At 40.4% G+C, this 16791-nt stretch overlaps 5 protein-coding genes and 1 pseudogene across 6 annotated transcripts; 4 read left to right on the top strand and 2 right to left on the bottom strand.

Annotated features, from left to right (window-relative positions):
* The first annotated feature begins 186 nt into the window (after nt 1–186).
* Nucleotides 187–6380, top strand: LOC103851301 (importin-5). Its single transcript, XM_018656800.2, has 20 exons — nt 187–1644; nt 1750–1953; nt 2036–2140; nt 2232–2297; nt 2376–2540; nt 2682–2756; nt 2831–2985; nt 3164–3299; nt 3397–3466; nt 3609–3736; nt 3818–3874; nt 4081–4266; nt 4358–4450; nt 4780–4865; nt 4956–5022; nt 5098–5164; nt 5252–5388; nt 5488–5579; nt 5679–5745; nt 5834–6380. The coding sequence occupies exons 1-20, from the start codon at nt 418–420 to the stop codon at nt 5993–5995; spliced, it is 3345 nt and encodes a 1114-aa protein (XP_018512316.2). The 5' UTR covers nt 187–417; the 3' UTR covers nt 5996–6380.
* On the bottom strand, nt 6089–7547 carry LOC103851736 (repetitive proline-rich cell wall protein 2). The gene has a single exon (XM_009128611.3). It carries the CDS (start codon nt 7491–7493, stop codon nt 7110–7112), a length of 384 nt encoding a protein of 127 aa, XP_009126859.1. The 5' UTR covers nt 7494–7547; the 3' UTR covers nt 6089–7109.
* Nucleotides 7541–8913, top strand: LOC103851299 (ethylene-responsive transcription factor RAP2-11-like). Its single transcript, XM_009128142.3, has one exon. It carries the CDS (start codon nt 7926–7928, stop codon nt 8679–8681), a length of 756 nt encoding a protein of 251 aa, XP_009126390.1. The 5' UTR covers nt 7541–7925; the 3' UTR covers nt 8682–8913.
* LOC103851298 (tubulin alpha-5 chain) lies at nt 8784–16384 on the bottom strand. Its single transcript, XM_033285457.1, has 6 exons — nt 16374–16384; nt 10547–10668; nt 10252–10466; nt 9975–10174; nt 9397–9905; nt 8784–9308 (listed from the first exon to the last, which is right to left on the bottom strand). Exons 2-6 carry the CDS (start codon nt 10657–10659, stop codon nt 8993–8995), a joined length of 1353 nt encoding a protein of 450 aa, XP_033141348.1. The 5' UTR covers nt 10660–10668; nt 16374–16384; the 3' UTR covers nt 8784–8992.
* LOC108870752 lies at nt 10799–12876 on the top strand (annotated as a pseudogene).
* On the top strand, nt 14436–16654 carry LOC103851297 (tubulin alpha-5 chain-like). 2 transcript variants are annotated; one of them, XM_033285458.1, is made up of 6 exons: nt 14436–14811; nt 14890–15104; nt 15182–15381; nt 15457–15965; nt 16055–16177; nt 16260–16654. In XM_033285458.1, exons 1-6 carry the CDS (start codon nt 14699–14701, stop codon nt 16438–16440), a joined length of 1341 nt encoding a protein of 446 aa, XP_033141349.1. In that variant the 5' UTR covers nt 14436–14698; the 3' UTR covers nt 16441–16654. The 2 variants fall into 2 exon arrangements, with proteins under 2 accessions (XP_033141349.1, XP_009126388.2); XM_009128140.3 differs by having other exon boundaries at nt 14475–14811; nt 16055–16588.
* Nucleotides 16655–16791: the final 137 nt, after the last annotated feature.

The following is a 16791-nucleotide window of genomic DNA, read 5'->3' as shown; positions in this document are numbered from 1 at the left end:
AAAAATCTTTTTCCTTAGACCAGGCGAAATCTTACTACATTTGAGAATGTGGACTTAAATAATTTTTTATTACTTAATAAATATATATTCCGTAAATAAAATATTAAAAGCCAACTTTTAATTATATAAATACATAAATAGTTGGAAATACAGCTAATGACATATTATTAGTACTTTGCTTTTTCTTTTCTCTAATTTAAAATGGGCTACCCGCGCGGCCCACGCCAGACACCACCTCAAATCACGACTAGTTGAAAAAAATAAAAATAATAATTAAAATAAAATAATAAATATATAATTATCTCTTCAGAAACCTCATCCCTCCTCATTCCGCTTACTCTCTCTCTCTAGACTCGCACACCTAATAAGAGGAGAGAGACAGCTTTTCAACCCTAGTTTTTCCCGCCGCCACCTCCCATGGCTACCGACGCGAATCAGCAAGCGCAGCTCGCGATGGTCCTCGGCTCCGATACGGCGCCGTTCGAGACTCTCATCTCCCACCTCATGTCTTCATCCAACGAGCAGCGCTCCTCCGCCGAGGCTCTCTTCAACCTCGCCAAGCAGACCAATCCAGACACCCTCGCCTTGAAGCTCGCTCACCTCCTCCAGCTCTCCCCTCACCCCGAGGGCCGCGCCATGGCCGCCGTCCTCCTCCGCAAGCTCCTCACGCGCGACGACGCTTACCTCTGGCCCCGCCTCTCGCTCCCCACTCAATCCTCCCTCAAATCGTCGATGATGTCTTGCATCCAGCGCGAGGAGGCGAAATCGATCTCGAAGAAGATCTGCGATACGGTCTCCGAGCTCGCCTCGGGGATCCTCCCGGAGAACGGATGGCCGGAGCTGCTTCCGTTCGTTTTCCAGTGCGTGGCGTCCGAGTCGTCGAAACTGCAGGAATCGGCGTTTTTAATCTTAGCGCAATTATCTCAGTACGTTGGGGAGACTTTGACTCCTCACATCAAGCATCTACACGGCGTCTTTCTCCAGTGCTTGAGTAGTAACGCCGTTAGCTCCGACGTTAAAATCGCGGCGCTTAACGCCGTTATTAGTTTCGTTCAGTGTCTGTCAAACTCAACGGAGCGCGATAGGTTCCAAGACGTTTTGCCTGCGATGATCAGGACGTTGACCGAGTCCCTCAACAACGGGAACGAAGCCACCGCGCAGGAGGCGTTAGAGCTTTTCATCGAATTGGCTGGTACTGAGCCACGGTTCCTCAGACGGCAGCTTGTTGATATCGTTGCCTCGATGCTTCAGATCGCTGAGGCTGAATCCCTCGAGGAGAGCACGCGCCACCTGGCGGTTGAGTTTTTGGTGACTCTTGCTGAGGCGCGTGAGCGTGCTCCTGGGATGGTTAGGAAACTGCCTCAGTTTATTGACAGGTTGTTTGCGGCTCTTATGAAGATGCTTGAGGATATTGAGGACGATCCTGCTTGGTACAGCGCTGAGACTGAGGACGAGGACGCTGGTGAGACGAGCAACTATAGCATGGGGCAAGAGTGTTTGGATCGGTTAGCGATTGCCTTGGGAGGGAACACTATTGTTCCGGTTGCGTATCAGCAGTTTTCTGCTTACTTGGTTGCCTCTGAGTGGCAGAAACACCACGCTTCTTTGATTGCGCTTGCTCAGATTGCTGAAGGTTGCTCAAAGGTAAATGCTTTGTGATGGCAACTGGCATTGTTTATTGGGCGAGGACTTGCCGATCATACACATTAGTTTTCTTTTTGATCTTGAGTATCTTGAACTTTGATGTAGGTGATGATTAAAAATCTAGAGCAAGTGGTGTCCATGATTTTGAGCCAATTTCAAAGTCCTCATCCTCGAGTAAGGTGGGCAGCCATTAATGCGATTGGACAGTTGTCTACAGATTTGGGTCCAGATTTGCAGAACCAACATCATCAGAGAGTGCTCCCTGCACTTGCTGCTGCTATGGATGATATCCAGAATCCACGAGTGCAGGTCAGATCCCTGCTAAACCAGTTTATCTGAGTATATTATCTTCTGACGTTCTCCTAAAGCAGTATTATGTGATCTTATGTAGGCTCATGCGGCTTCAGCAGTGCTCAACTTCAGTGAAAATTGTACACCTGAAATATTGGCTCCTTATTTAGACGGAATTGTGAGCAAGTTGCTTGTGCTCCTACAAGTAAGTCAATTGTGCAACTTTTTTTTACAAGAAATGACTAATGGTTTGCGCTCAACGATTTAACTTTGGAGTATAATGTTGTTACAATTAGAATGGAAAGCAAATGGTGCAAGAAGGAGCGTTAACAGCTCTTGCTTCAGTTGCTGATTCATCGCAGGTATATGCGAACAAGTTATGTTGCATCTATTATTTTCCTTTCATGCAACTCCTAATCTGACATGATCTAAAATTGCAGGAACACTTCCAAAAGTACTATGATGTTGTCATGCCTTATCTCAAAACAATTTTGATGAACGCAACTGACAAATCAAAGCGGATGCTTCGTGCCAAATCCATGGAATGCATCAGTCTTGTTGGAATGGCAGTTGGAAAGGACAGATTTAAGCAAGATGCTATCCAGGTATAGGTCAAATCAATTTTCAAAATTGATGTTATATGCTGTGATTTCGTTTTTGTACTATAGATTATTCTCGTCAAGCTATCTATATGATTTTCGTCCTATTCATATGTCGCATGAAACGGTTTTGCATGTCTGTTCCAGGTCATGGAAGTGCTTATGTCATTGCAAGGTTCTGAATTGGAGGCAGATGATCCAATAACGAGTTATATGTTACAGGTGAATTCTGATTACAACTTTGCTAGGCCGTTGTGGTAAATTCACTTGCTTACATTTACCTTACATTTTCATAGGCATGGGCTCGGCTTTGCAAGTGTCTAGGCCAAGAGTTCCTCCCATACATGAGTGTGGTGATGCCTCCTTTGCTTCAGTCAGCTCAACTTAAACCAGATGTAACAATTACATCTGCTGATTCAGAAGATGAAGCAGAGGATTCTGATGATGAAAGGTTTTCCATTCTTCTTTACACTTCCGTCTGATTGTTGTGATGTCTCTATACCCTACTTTTAGTATATCGTAATCTTGGCACAAAGAACTATTTTTATTTTCTTGTGAAAAAATGTCAGGAGCGATCTTTCTGTTCCCCTATTATGATGTGACATGTTTTAATGTTTTGTTTAATGCAGCATGGAGACGATTATCCTGGGGGACAAAAGAATAGGAATCAAAACTAGTGTCCTAGAGGAAAAAGCCACAGCTTGTAACATGCTTTGTTGCTATGCTGATGAGTTAAAAGAAGGATTTTTTCCCTGGGTTGATCAGGTTAGTATGGTTAGATAACTCCAGTTTTTGTGACTACCCGCTATTGTTCTTGGAGAACTGGTGGGCTGATTTTGTGGGCTGATTTTGTATACTGTAGGTTGCACTTACACTGGTTCCCTTACTAAAATTCTATTTTCACGAAGAAGTTAGAAGAGCTGCTGTGTCAGGTAAATCAGTAAACATATTATCTTTTTTTTTTTTGTCAACCAGTAATTCAATCTCCTTTGGATTATAAACGTATTGTCTATTGTCCAATCTTTTGGATCTGTATAGCATAATTCTAACTAATTGTATATCTATTCTTTCTAGCCATGCCGGAACTAATGCGCTCAGCCAAACTGGCAATAGAGAAAGAACAGCCCGGTGGGCCCGATATATCATATTTGAAGCAGATTTCTGACTACATTATTCCTGCCATGCTGGAAGCTTTGCATAAAGTTAGTGTATATTTTGTTCATTTTTTCTTCTTTTTCTCTCTTTTGGCTTTGATCTATTTCTGATGATTGAATTTTATGTAGGAGCCTGATACAGAGATCTGTGTCAGTATGTTGGAAGCTCTCAATGAATGCTTGCAGGTAACTTTTCATCAGCAATGCGTTCCTTGTACTATGTGCCGCATGTCCCTCTCCAGCATTTCGATTTGATAATGTTGCACTTTCTTTGGTAGTTTTGTATGTGATAGATAACTTATTTTGAATGAAGTCTTTATTATGTGCCTCTTAGAGTTAATCGTAGCATTGCATTTGGAAATGGTATCTTATAACCTGTCACTATTTTTCAGATCTCTGGAAATCTTTTGGACGAAGGGAAAATTAGATCCATAATTGATGAAGTAAAGCAAGTTATGACAGCAAGCTCTAGTAGGAAGCAAGAGAGGGGAGAGAGGGCCAATGCTGAAGATTTTGACGCTGAAGAGGGAGAGCTCATTAAAGAGGAAAATGAGCAAGAGGAAGAAATTTTTGACCAGGTTAGTTTTCTATGACTCAACCTTTGTCAAGTGGAAGTATGATGTGGTTATACGATCTTCAATGCTCTTATTCAAATTTGTCTGCACATAGGTTGGAGAAATATTGGGAACACTGGTAAAGACATTCAAGGCCTCATTTCTGCCTTACTTCGATGAATTATCCTCTTATTTAACTCCTATGTGGGTAAGTGGTTGTCATCACTCAAGTCTTCCTTTTTGGTGCTGCATGATATTAAGTGGAGAATTTTATTGTCAGGAGTATCTTTTGTTTTTGCTATAGGGAGAAGCTCGTGTATTTCCTAACATATAACTAAGATTGATGTAGCACAAGTGAATAACTGTAGAAGATTTTTGCACCATGGTCAAATGAGTAGACTTTCTAAATATGTGTAGTTCAGGTGAATAGAGTTTCTATAATATGTGGCTGTGGGAATGGCGCTGATACGATATCATCTTAGTTGGCCTGGGTTTTGTGTTTTGATATTGATTGTGGGTTGTATTCGTTGAGCTCAGGGAAGGGATAAAACAGCTGAAGAGAGAAGGATTGCAATATGCATCTTTGATGATGTTGCTGAACAGTGCCGTGACGCTGCCTTTAAGTAAGGATTTGCATTTACTGGATCTTTGTACATTGTACGTTTTCAGTATCTAGTGTTCTTATGCGTTTTGTTCTGCTATTTGTTTATCAGATATTATGATACTTATCTTCCATTCGTACTGGAAGCTTGCAATGATGAGAGCGCAGATGTTCGACAGGTATACTCGCATTTTGGGTAACTGGTGTTTCTAGAGCTGTATACTCAATTTTGTGGACTCTCTTGTTTCTCTAAGGCTGCCGTTTATGGGCTTGGTGTTTGTGCTGAGTTTGGCGGATCTGTATTCAAGCCTCTTGTTGGAGGTATGTAATACCTTTTGCCACTGGTAGTTCTTGAGGTATACATGCTTTGGAGCTAAGTTGTAACACGTTTTTTGTTTGTTTCAACAGAGGCCCTGTCAAGATTAAATGTTGTGATACAGCATCCAAATGCTCGGCAGTCTGAAAATGCCATGGCATATGATAATGCTGTGTCCGCTGTGGGAAAGATCTGCCAATTTCACCGTGACAGTATCGATTCTTCTCAGGTAGCTTATGATAACGCAATCTCCCGCTGCTTGCTCAGTACGAATTCATGTGGTTGTTTCTGATGATCAATAAGTCAACTTGTTTTGGGTAAATATTAGGTACTTCCTGCGTGGTTGAACTGTTTGCCTATAAGTAATGATGTCATGGAAGCCAAAGTGGTTCATGATCAGCTCTGCTCAATGGTTGAGAGGTAATCAAATGGTTTAGCATTCTAATATGCTTAGCCTTCTTGTTTTTTGGCAATCATTGTGACTATTTAAAACGTGTGAACGATGATATCAACTTGCAGGCAAGATGTGGACCTTCTAGGCCCCAATAACCAGTATCTCCCAAAAATCTTAACAGTATTTGCTGAGGTTCGTGTAGTGACGCTTCTCATAGACATTTTTCATTCGTTGATCTTTTATACTTATAAAAAGTTCAATGTATGTATTGGCTGGGCAGGTGCTTACCAGGAAAGATGTGGTGACAGAAGAGACGGGAGGTCGTATGGTTAATATAATAAGGCAACTGCAGCAAACACTGCCACAATCGGCATTGGCCTCAATATGGTCAACATTGAAACCCGAGCAGCAGATGGCTCTCCAATCCATGCTTTCCTCTTAAAATTCATTCCAAAATGGGGTCTCAGTCTTGTGAGCGTCGTCAGTTTTGCATTTTTAAGTGTTTACTACATTTCTTTTGCATTTTTCAACATTGTTTTTTTTTGGTGGGGAGGGATGATGAATGGGTCTATCTATCCTTCATAAGTTATGAAATGAAATGTATATTAGGAAGGAGGGATTGTTAGTGAAAAGAATGTGAATTGGGGAACGATTCCCCAAAAACACAAAGGTTTGGTGCTGGCTTTTTGGGATTTGGGAGAGTGAAGTTTTTGGTGCTTTTACGAGAAACTAAAACAGAAGGAAAGTCTCTCGATTTTTGGAGTTTTTGTCTTTGTATGCAAGTGAGAATTTTGGGGTGGTTATTCTTTTCTCTCATCGCCATTGTTTATTTGTGTACTCTTTTGTTTGGCTTTTTCCAAATTGAAATAATCTTTGTTCTCTCTAGCCTGACTAAATGTCTTTTGCGGCTTCCCCTCCATTTTTGTCACCTATCTTCTTCCTTGGTGGCGCTCATCCAGTAGCTCCATGGGAATCACGTCCTTTCCGGAAAAAACGTTCTCAATGGTTAGTGACACATCCTTCCCGTCTTCAAACTCTTCACCGTTTCCCTCCATTCTGCATGCACTCTGACGATGTATCATGCCCGTCTTCACACTCTTGCGTCAATGGTTGGGTCCATGCATGAGCGTTTCCCGAAGATGCACACCTTTCGCAATCTCACACAGTGAACTACCCCACACAAAGATGCCCCCATATGTAACGTATGGTGAATAGTATTGTAAGCTATACGTCATTAGAGGTAGATGAACATTACATTCAATCTTGATTCTTTATAGGAAATTTGTTTTGATGCAAGTCAAATGTGGTTTATGTATTACATCTCTTTTAAGAATTTGTATATGAAGTCCTTAAAACATAAACGAAGACTGGACATTAGATATTTAGTCAACAAGTTTTGGAATATACAAATAATAAACGAAGAAGCTTCAGTCACACTACAAAAAAACACAAAACAGAAAATGGAGAAATTTTGGCAAACTGAGAAACGTCAAAATAAAGTTAAGACAACATGAATGCACTTTCAGATAACAATCCATCAGCCACTCGCACGCTTTTTAACGCCTCAAATACCACCACCATGGTTTGGAAGGAGGAGGTGGATACACCCTTCCATGTCTAGAGGGTGGTGGTGGTGGAGACCTCCTGTAGTAGTAGGCGGCTTGTGGTTTAGGAGAAGGAGGAGGAACAGCAACTGGAGATTTATAAACCGGAGTAGGAGGAGCAACAGGAGGTTTATAGACTGGAGTAGGAGGAGCAACAGGAGTTTTATAGACTGGAGTAGGAGGAGCAACAGGATAACGATAAACCGGAGATAGAGGAGGAGAATATTGTGGCCGGTAACTTGTCAACAGCTTTCTGTTGTTGTCGTTTCCTTTAGCAACTGCGATTAACGTTGCAAAGAGACAAAAGAAAGTGAAGAAAAACCTTCGGGAAACCATTTTTGCTTGTTTATAGTTGTCTACTTAATGTCAAGATTCTTAAGACATACTCCATATAGTAAGCATATATATATAGTAAGCTTCATAGAGGGTTTCCACTAATCGGTGACTTTTTGTCAGAATCATAGTCAACTATATATTAAGCTCAACATGTCTTCAAATTAAAGCAATAAACACAACATGTTTGTCTTATTTATTATTTCATTTTTGTATTAAGAAATTAGAATATGGTGCGCACGTAATATAATCATGGAACCCACATAACATAAAACATCTGCATCATCACCTAAAATAATAAGAACCAAGTCTTCAAAACACGAGGCACCCACTAAGACAAAACATACTAGCACACAAGTGAAAGAACTCAACTTATGTATTCTTATAAATACTTACATTTCAACCATCTCTGTACAACAGATTCATACAAAAAAAATGGAACAAAAAACAACCCAAAAGAAGAAAACAAAAGAAAAGAGCAAAGACAACAACAAGAAGACCAAGTTCGTTGGAGTTAGGCAAAGGCCTTCAGGAAAATGGGTGGCAGAGATCAAAGACACGACACAGAAGATACGAATGTGGCTCGGAACCTTTGAAACCGCAGAAGAAGCTGCTCGAGCCTACGACGAAGCCGCCTGTCTCTTACGTGGCTCCAATACTCGCACCAATTTCGCAAACCATTTTCCAAACAACTCGCCATTGTCTCTGAAGATCAGAAACCTCCTTTACCAGAAGCAGAGCATGAAACAACAACAAAAACAGCAAAACAAACATATCTCTTCTATCGCCGAATGCAACATCAATTACACTTCGCCTGCTACTAGTCCCACGGCCAGTACCACGACCACAATGATGCCGCTCAATGATGTGTACCGCCCTGATTCAACTATCATATCACAACCAGAAACCGAAAGTATCCACCTTCCTTACTCTTGTCCCTTTGTCTCTGGATTCAACCATCAGGTTCCTATGACTCATGGAGGGGAAGAAACACAAGGACATCTCAACAATCAATACTCAACCGATCAACATTTGGGTCTAGCTGATATCGAAAGAGAAATCTCTGCGTCCCTATATGCGATGAATGGAGCTACCTACTACAACAACACGAATGCAGAATATGCAATTTTCGATCCTACTGATCCCATTTGGGATCTCCCTTCACTATCTCAACTCTTCTGCCCTATATGATCTCTTCTTCCATTTCCTTTTCAATTCATGTAAAGTAGAATACATCTCTACAATGTCCTAATAGACAAGACTGTACCTAAAGAAAAAAATGGACATTGTAAGAAGATGAAAGTTTGGTTCCAGAAATGAACACTTAAATTCTCAATAGTCGCTTTACCAACGAATTGAACCAAAATAAAAAACACAGGACTAAGAAAATGCAACGAATATTGTACAAGATTGAAAAGAAACATGTAATCCACAAGAATCATAAGTAGAAACATTAATTTGAAAAAAGTTTTTGGTTGCACATTGATTGGGAGAAGAAGGTGTCAATACTCTTCACCTTCATCTTCCTCATCGTCTCCACCTTCAGCGCCCACTTCTTCATAATCTTTCTCCAGTGCCGCCAAGTCTTCACGTGCCTCTGAGAATTCACCTTCTTCCATTCCTTCACCAACGTACCAGTGAACAAACGCTCTCTTCGCGTACATAAGATCAAACTTGTGGTCGATTCGTGAGAACACCTCTGCAACTGCTGTGTTGTTGCTGATCATGCACACCGCTCTCTGGACCTTAGCGAGGTCGCCTCCAGGGACAACCGTTGGAGGTTGGTAGTTGATTCCACATTTGAAACCAGTCGGGCACCTGCAAATAAAAAAAAAAAACTGTGTTCACAACAACAACATGGAGGTAAGGAAAACAATAGCAACATGTTGCAGGTTGTACATCATACCAGTCAACAAACTGAACGGTCCTCTTAGTCTTGATAGTACCAACAGCAGCGTTAACATCTTTAGGAACAACATCTCCACGGTACATCAAACAACAAGCCATGTATTTCCCATGCCTCGGGTCACACTTGGCCATCATACTAGCAGGCTCAAACACGGCATTAGTGATCTCAGGAATCGAAAGCTGCTCATGGTAAGCCTTTGCAGCCGAGATGACCGGAGCGTAAGACGACAGCATGAAATGGATACGGGGATAAGGGACAAGATTGGTCTGGAACTCGGTGATATCCACATTAATAGCTCCATCAAACCTCAACGACGTCGTCAGGGACGAGATGATCTGGGATATCAACCTGTTGAGGTTGGTGTAGGTAGGCCTCTCGATATCTAGTGATCTACGGCAAATATCATAGATGGCTTCGTTATCCAAGAGGACAGCTACATCGGTGTGTTCAAGAAGGGAATGAGTCGAAAGAACACTGTTGTAAGGCTCAACAACAGCAGTAGAAACCTGAGATCAAAAAGGCAATGCATCAAAACCAAGAAACATTCAATGTAAATAAATAATGAGTTTAAGTACCTGAGGAGAAGGGTATATGGTGAAGCCAAGCTTAGACTTCTTCCCATAATCAACAGACAAACGTTCAAGCAACAGAGACCCCAAACCAGAGCCGGTCCCACCACCAACAGCATTAAACACCAAGAAGCCTTGTAAGCCAGTACAGTTATCCGCAAGCTTCCTCACACGGTCAAGACAAAGGTCAACAATCTCCTTCCCAACTGCAATCACATAAAACATTAAAAGCATCCATATTTTTTTCAAGAATCCCTAAGAAAAACAAGAAACGGATTCTCACCAGTATAATGGCCTCTAGCGAAGTTGTTAGCAGCATCCTCTTTACCAGAGATAAGCTGCTCCGGATGGAAAAGCTGCCGGTAAGTTCCGGTACGGACCTCGTCGATAACAGTGGGCTCGAGATCGACGAAGACGGCTCTGGGGACATGCTTCCCAGCGCCAGTCTCGCTGAAGAACGTGTTGAAAGCATCGTGCGCTACACCAACCGTCGTATCACTGCCAAGGAACCCTAATTGTTAGGCTCCTCTCTCAAAAACCAAAAATCGAAATGGGGGATTAGGTTAGAATATATATACCTAGGCATCATGCCGTCGGGCTGGATCCCATGTTCGAGGCAGTAAAGCTCCCAGCACGAGTTCCCCACTTGGATCCCAGCTTGGCCGATGTGGATGCTTATGATCTCTCGCATCTTCTTCTTCTTTTTTCGGCGGAGGGAGACGGAGGAAATGAGATTTTCTTTTTCATTATTGATTTTTGGAGTGTATTTATTTAAATGGGATTTGATAAATTGGTTGGGGTCCGCCAATTTTTGTGACAGCCTTAGCCTTATGGGACTGAGATTGAGATTAGACAAAAGTACGTGAGGTGGTTCGATCTGGATCTAGATCTGGCCGGTGTGATATTTTTATCCCCGGTTTGTAACTTAACCGGCTTTAGTAGTTTTTGTTAAGGGTGGAAAGCAGAAAGGTACACATTAAGCGAATCAAACCGATATTTTTGGTTAAGAAATGGTTTTGATTTTTGGAATGTAACTTAATTATTAGGATATTGTGCAAGTGGCCAAACCGGAAAATTATGATCCCGTGAGATTGTCCATGTTATTTGATTTTGATTCTCTTTAATGTTTTTTTTTCTATATTTAGAAACTTGCAGATATTTTCATCCATTACAACGTGTCTTTCAAAATTCGAAATAAAGGTTTTCACGTTATTGTTTTTCACGAGTGGGGCTAATTTGATGAATTTTCGAGTGGGTGAAAGAGGACCATAAATGGTTAGGAAAGTGGGAAAAGTCACCTTTATTTGAATTGATCAACTTGGATTAAGTACGAGTAATTGAATTAGAGAAGAGGATTAACTCTCTAGTAGCTCAACATAATTTGAGAGATTGGAAGTTAATCGGCTTAGTTTAGTGGACTGATACCTTGACTCATAGCAGCTGAAATCTAGGAGAATTATAATTCTACTACGCTTGGGCAGAGACCGACCATAAGGAGTTCCACGTGGGAGATTCTCTGTCTTCGAATACGATCACAACATCAACGATGTAACTCATGTTTCTGGTGCTCTGGAATACAAGTTATGTGACTATTCTTTTTCTAAAACCGTCTACAACACATGACACAATGTCGTGACCTCGCGGAACCAGGTTTTCACTACTTCGTCACCTCAAATCAAGCTCAATGTGTATTGGGACTGAAACTCAAAGTTCTTGTCATCCATGATACCTTACATCTTGTTCCTCCACCAACACCTAGCAAGATATTTCCTGTCGGAAAGACCTACAAGGTCGGAGACTCGGAAGGATGAAAAATCTATGATAGTGACTTTTATAACAAGTGGAGTGAAGAGAAAAAATTTCATGTTGGAGATAATCTGCTTTTCGTATACGCCAATGAAGTCAACGATGTCTATGAAATCAGCGGTGACCTAGAATTCATGACATGCGACCCAATGTCTCATGTAACCGTGCACAAGACATGCACAATATTATTAGACTTACCGAACAATGATTTCACTATTTTATAAACTCACAGTCTGGTTATTGTGAAGCTAGGCTTAAGCTTTGAGTGATTGTGGGACCACAACCGAAAGCTATTACTTGCCCTAATTTTCTAAAGAATGTGGACTTGTCAGCTATGGAGCACCTCAACAACTGGTTGAAGACTTTCAAACCTCAGCCTCATCATTAACCCATTTAACCAGCTTGGAGTTATTGTTGTCTCTTTATCTTGTCTCGTATATCTTCTTTACTGCTTTGTTTCGAGAATATATCTCTGTTGTTACCATCGTTAATTCAAGAAGTATTCAATAAAATTTCATGTTTGATTTAACGTAACAAAACTAACATACAAATTTCATAACAATTATACTTTTATATATCTCGACAAAAACAAAGATAAGAGTTTCTAGCAAATTCAATTTACCAACATTACTGCAATTCCTTTTACGTACGGCTAATTTGTTGACCTGATCGAGTGGGTGAAGAGGACCATAAATGATTATGAACAAGATTAACTCTCTAGTGGCTCGACATAATTTGTGAGATTGGAAGTTAATCGGATAAGTTTAGTTGATTGTTCAATAGCAGCTGAGAGCTAGGAGAATTATAATTTTATTAGGGTCTGGTTAGTTCAAATGAAGTCGTGTGGATATGTAAAAATGGGTGGTTGCATTTTCAAATGTTTCTAGTAAACAACATGAAAACAAATGTTTTATAATTATTGTCAAACGACAATAAATACTAGAGAAATTAATTCCATACAATAGTTTTTTTAGTTTATTTTCACAAAAATAGTTTTCAATAAAGAAAATGATTAAAATAAATTTTATTAAAGAGTAAAAAAATTATTATATACTTTGGGTTTAGAGTTAAGAGGTGGGGTTTTAGAATAGAGTTTTAAATTAAAAAAAAATTATTAAAATTTTCAAAATAAAAAATAACTATTTTGGTCATTTTTTTCATCGAAAACTATTTTTGTAACAAAAACTTAAAAATGACTATTTGAGAAAAAAATACTAACATCTATAAATACAGTGGAAAACTAATCAATATCTAAATAATTGTCAAAACAAAAGAGTACAACATCCATTGAATCAGCATAGACAACTATTTGCCAACCTCCGAACCATAATAAAAAAGTGACCATAATAAACCCAAGATTAGAAAATCTCGTAAAGCATAGTTTCAAAACATAACAAATATTCATAGGAGATACCAAGGGATTAACTGGTCTAATTCGAACCAGGTTCTTATAGGTTGTTCTAAGGGAATGTGGATCGCGAGCGATGTTTGTTCTTTCTCTGGCTAGTATGTACCCTAGTGTCCATGTGTTGGTTGTCCCGGCCTCATCCTTGCTAAGCTATTTGATATTCTCTTTACTTATTAGTCATGTGGGCTATGAAAACACTGGTAGGGTGGTAGTTAACTTGTTCATAGAGATTCAGAGACGTCGAACCGAATCTTAAAAGTTGAGATATAACTAAGACAATGTACAAATGCATAGCCATATAATAACTAAGATCAAATGCTCCTACCTAATCAGGAACATTCTCCATCTAATCTTTCTCGCATTGGGCATGGCAGTGCGACAAAACTGCATCCATGGGTGAACTGCAAATCATAAGATGCGTTCCTGATGTAAGAAAATCTAAAACAAGTGTTTTTCTAGCTCTGTAAGGACTTAATAAAAGAGATAAACTGAATGGCACCCAAAGAACATTATTGTGCAAGAGAGTTAAAAGAGTAAGAAATTAAATAATGACCACTAAAATCAAATGTTTCTCTTACATTGAACAAATATCAAAGGGAAGAGGGGAGTTGAATACATTGATGTCATAATACACACATATACTTGCTAAGTAAATATTTACATGATTCACGGCTTGCATTGTCTCGTATTGTTGGTTTTATGGACTTGTGTGACTGTGTCATGTGCTGTAATACTTGATCTCGGTGACCTTATACCAATCAGACTTATAGTTAATGCGGGTTTTAGTATCTCAAAATTACGGGCTACTTTTAGTTAGTTTTATGCTCGTTTGCAGCTCCTCGTTGTCAATACCTATGATCTTTTTCAATCGCTAAATTATCAGCATATTATTACGGTTACCCTACTTTAACTCATTCAACACTCCAGTCACACATATCAATTGGAATGGAATGTTTTCTTTGGCAATATATATTACTAAACCCGATCTTCTCAGACGATGCATCAACACCATCTTCAATATCCAAAGAATGCTTCACTTTATGAAGCTGTCTTCTTCACTCTACCGTTGCTGGAAAATTCTAAAAATAAAAACACAAAAAGTCAATTAACTATCTAGATTATTAATATGTATTATATTTGTGTTACTAAATAATACAGATAGATCTTTTGATTTAAACAATTGGAAAATATCCCTTACAGGCTTTTAAAAGTTAAAATTGCGTTTCACCTTGGCCAGCCGGCAGCCACAATTGGAATACTATGTCCATGAACTGGATCGTGTGGGCAATATTGCCAAATTAATCCATCTTCGGACAAAAGAGAAGCCGTGGGACCCAAGACAGGCTGTCACAACTCGGCGGACCCCAACGAATTATTAATCTCGTTAATATAAACCTAAACAGGTAAAAAAAACTTAAAAAAAAAAAAAAGTCTCGCTCACCGTTTCATTTCCTCCGTCTCCCTCCGCCGAATAACATCATCGAATTAGGGTTTCTGCTGCGAGAAGAAGAAGAAGATGCGAGAGATCATCAGCATTCACATCGGCCAAGCTGGGATTCAAGTCGGGAACTCGTGCTGGGAGCTTTACTGTCTCGAACATGGGATCCAGCCCGACGGCATGATGCCTAGGTATATATATTCTAACCTAATCCCCCATTTCGATTTTGATTTTTGAGAGAGGAACCTAACGATTAGGGTTCCTGGCAGTGATACGACCGTTGGTGTAGCGCACGATGCTTTCAACACGTTCTTCAGCGAGACTGGCGCTGGGAAGCATGTTCCCAGAGCCGTCTTCGTCGATCTCGAGCCCACTGTTATCGACGAGGTTCGTACCGGAACTTACCGGCAGCTTTTCCATCCGGAGCAGCTTATCTCCGGGAAAGAAGATGCTGCTAACAACTTCGCTAGAGGCCATTATACCGGTGAGAATCCGTTTCTTGTTTTTCTTAGGGATTCTTGAAAAAAATATGGATGCTTTTAATGTTTTATGTAATTGCAGTTGGGAAGGAGATTGTGGATCTTTGTCTTGACCGTGTGAGGAAGCTTGCGGATAACTGTACTGGCTTGCAAGGCTTCTTGGTATTCAATGCTGTTGGTGGTGGGACCGGCTCTGGTTTGGGGTCTCTGTTGCTTGAACGTTTGTCTGTAGATTATGGGAAGAAGTCTAAGCTTGGCTTCACCATATACCCTTCTCCTCAGGTACTTAATCTCATTGAATGTTTCTTTAGTTGTTGAGTCTACTTTGGTTTTGATGCATTGCCTTTTTGATCTCAGGTTTCTACTGCTGTTGTAGAGCCTTACAACAGTGTTCTTTCGACTCATTCCCTTCTTGAACACACCGATGTAGCTGTCCTCTTGGATAACGAAGCCATCTATGATATTTGCCGTAGATCACTAGATATCGAGAGGCCTACCTACACCAACCTCAACAGGTTGATATCCCAGATCATCTCGTCCCTGACGACGTCGTTGAGGTTTGATGGAGCTATTAATGTGGATATCACCGAGTTCCAGACCAATCTTGTTCCTTATCCCCGTATTCATTTCATGCTGTCGTCTTACGCTCCGGTCATCTCGGCTGCAAAGGCTTACCATGAGCAGCTTTCGATTCCTGAGATCACTAATGCCGTGTTTGAGCCAGCTAGCATGATGGCCAAGTGTGACCCGAGGCATGGGAAATACATGGCTTGTTGTTTGATGTACCGTGGAGACGTTGTTCCTAAAGATGTTAATGCTGCTGTTGGTACTATCAAGACTAAGAGGACTGTTCAGTTTGTCGACTGGTAATGATCTACAACCTGGGACAAGTTGCTGTTGAGTTTTCATTACCTTAGTGTTTGCCTTTGTAAACACCAATGCTTTTGTTTTGCAGGTGCCCGACTGGTTTCAAATGTGGTATCAACTACCAACCTCCAACGGTTGTCCCTGGAGGCGACCTCGCTAAGGTCCAGAGAGCGGTGTGCATGATCAGCAACAACACAGCAGTTGCAGAGGTGTTCTCACGAATCGACCACAAGTTTGATCTGATGTATTCGAAGAGAGCGTTTGTGCACTGGTACGTTGGTGAAGGAATGGAGGAAGGTGAATTCTCAGAGGCACGTGAAGACTTGGCGGCACTGGAGAAAGATTATGAAGAAGTGGGCGCTGAAGGTGGAGACGATGAAGAAGATGAAGGTGAAGAGTATTGACACCTTCTTCTCTCAAGCAATGTACAACCAAAGAGTTGTTTTTTTTTTCCTTGTGATTCTTGTGGATTAAATGTTTGTTTTTAGTTCGTTAAACTTTCTTTACCGTTCTGTTATTATCTTGGTTCGATTCATTTGTAGAGCGACAATTGTGAGTTCCAGTGTTCATGCTCAAGCTTTTGGTGTACCAAACTTTCTTTATCATCTTCTTGATATGTCCATTTATTTCTTCATGTAAAAAAACATTCTCGGTCGGAAATATATCAACTGGCCATGTAGTGTTCATGCTGTCTTTATGTTGTATACCAATCATGTTATCCCATGCTGTGTTCCTTTATGGAAAAATATCTTCTGAAAAAGCCAAAATAAGAAGTTTGTTTTTTCATGACTTTTATAAATGAGAAAATAATATTGACAAACTATC

This window comes from Brassica rapa, chromosome A02 (genome assembly GCF_000309985.2).
Source record: "Brassica rapa cultivar Chiifu-401-42 chromosome A02, CAAS_Brap_v3.01, whole genome shotgun sequence".
NCBI lineage: Eukaryota > Viridiplantae > Streptophyta > Magnoliopsida > Brassicales > Brassicaceae > Brassica > Brassica rapa.
Note: the sequence above shows the minus strand (reverse complement) of the source record. Positions and strands in the feature narration are given on the sequence as shown.

Coding starts and splice junctions, on each gene's coding strand:
- LOC103851301 (XM_018656800.2), top strand. CDS start 418: ATGGCTACCGACGCGAATCAGCAAGCGCAGCTCGCGATGGTCCTCGGC. Junction 2,298..2,375: donor CAGTTGCTGATTCATCGCAG/GTATATGCGAAC, acceptor CTAAAATTGCAG/GAACACTTCCAAAAGTACTA. Junction 3,467..3,608: donor TAGAAGAGCTGCTGTGTCAG/GTAAATCAGTAA, acceptor TATTCTTTCTAG/CCATGCCGGAACTAATGCGC.
- LOC103851298 (XM_033285457.1), bottom strand. CDS start 10,659: ATGCGAGAGATCATAAGCATCCACATCGGCCAAGCTGGGATCCAAGTG. Junction 9,906..9,974: donor CCATATACCCTTCTCCTCAG/GTACTTAAACTC, acceptor TTTTGATCTCAG/GTTTCTACTGCTGTTGTTGA. Junction 9,309..9,396: donor ACCGTTCAGTTTGTTGACTG/GTATGATGTACA, acceptor TTTTATTTGCAG/GTGCCCGACTGGTTTCAAAT.
- LOC103851736 (XM_009128611.3), bottom strand. CDS start 7,493: ATGGTTTCCCGAAGGTTTTTCTTCACTTTCTTTTGTCTCTTTGCAACG.
- LOC103851297 (XM_009128140.3), top strand. CDS start 14,699: ATGCGAGAGATCATCAGCATTCACATCGGCCAAGCTGGGATTCAAGTC. Junction 14,812..14,889: donor CCCGACGGCATGATGCCTAG/GTATATATATTC, acceptor GGTTCCTGGCAG/TGATACGACCGTTGGTGTAG. Junction 15,382..15,456: donor CCATATACCCTTCTCCTCAG/GTACTTAATCTC, acceptor TTTTGATCTCAG/GTTTCTACTGCTGTTGTAGA.
- LOC103851299 (XM_009128142.3), top strand. CDS start 7,926: ATGGAACAAAAAACAACCCAAAAGAAGAAAACAAAAGAAAAGAGCAAA.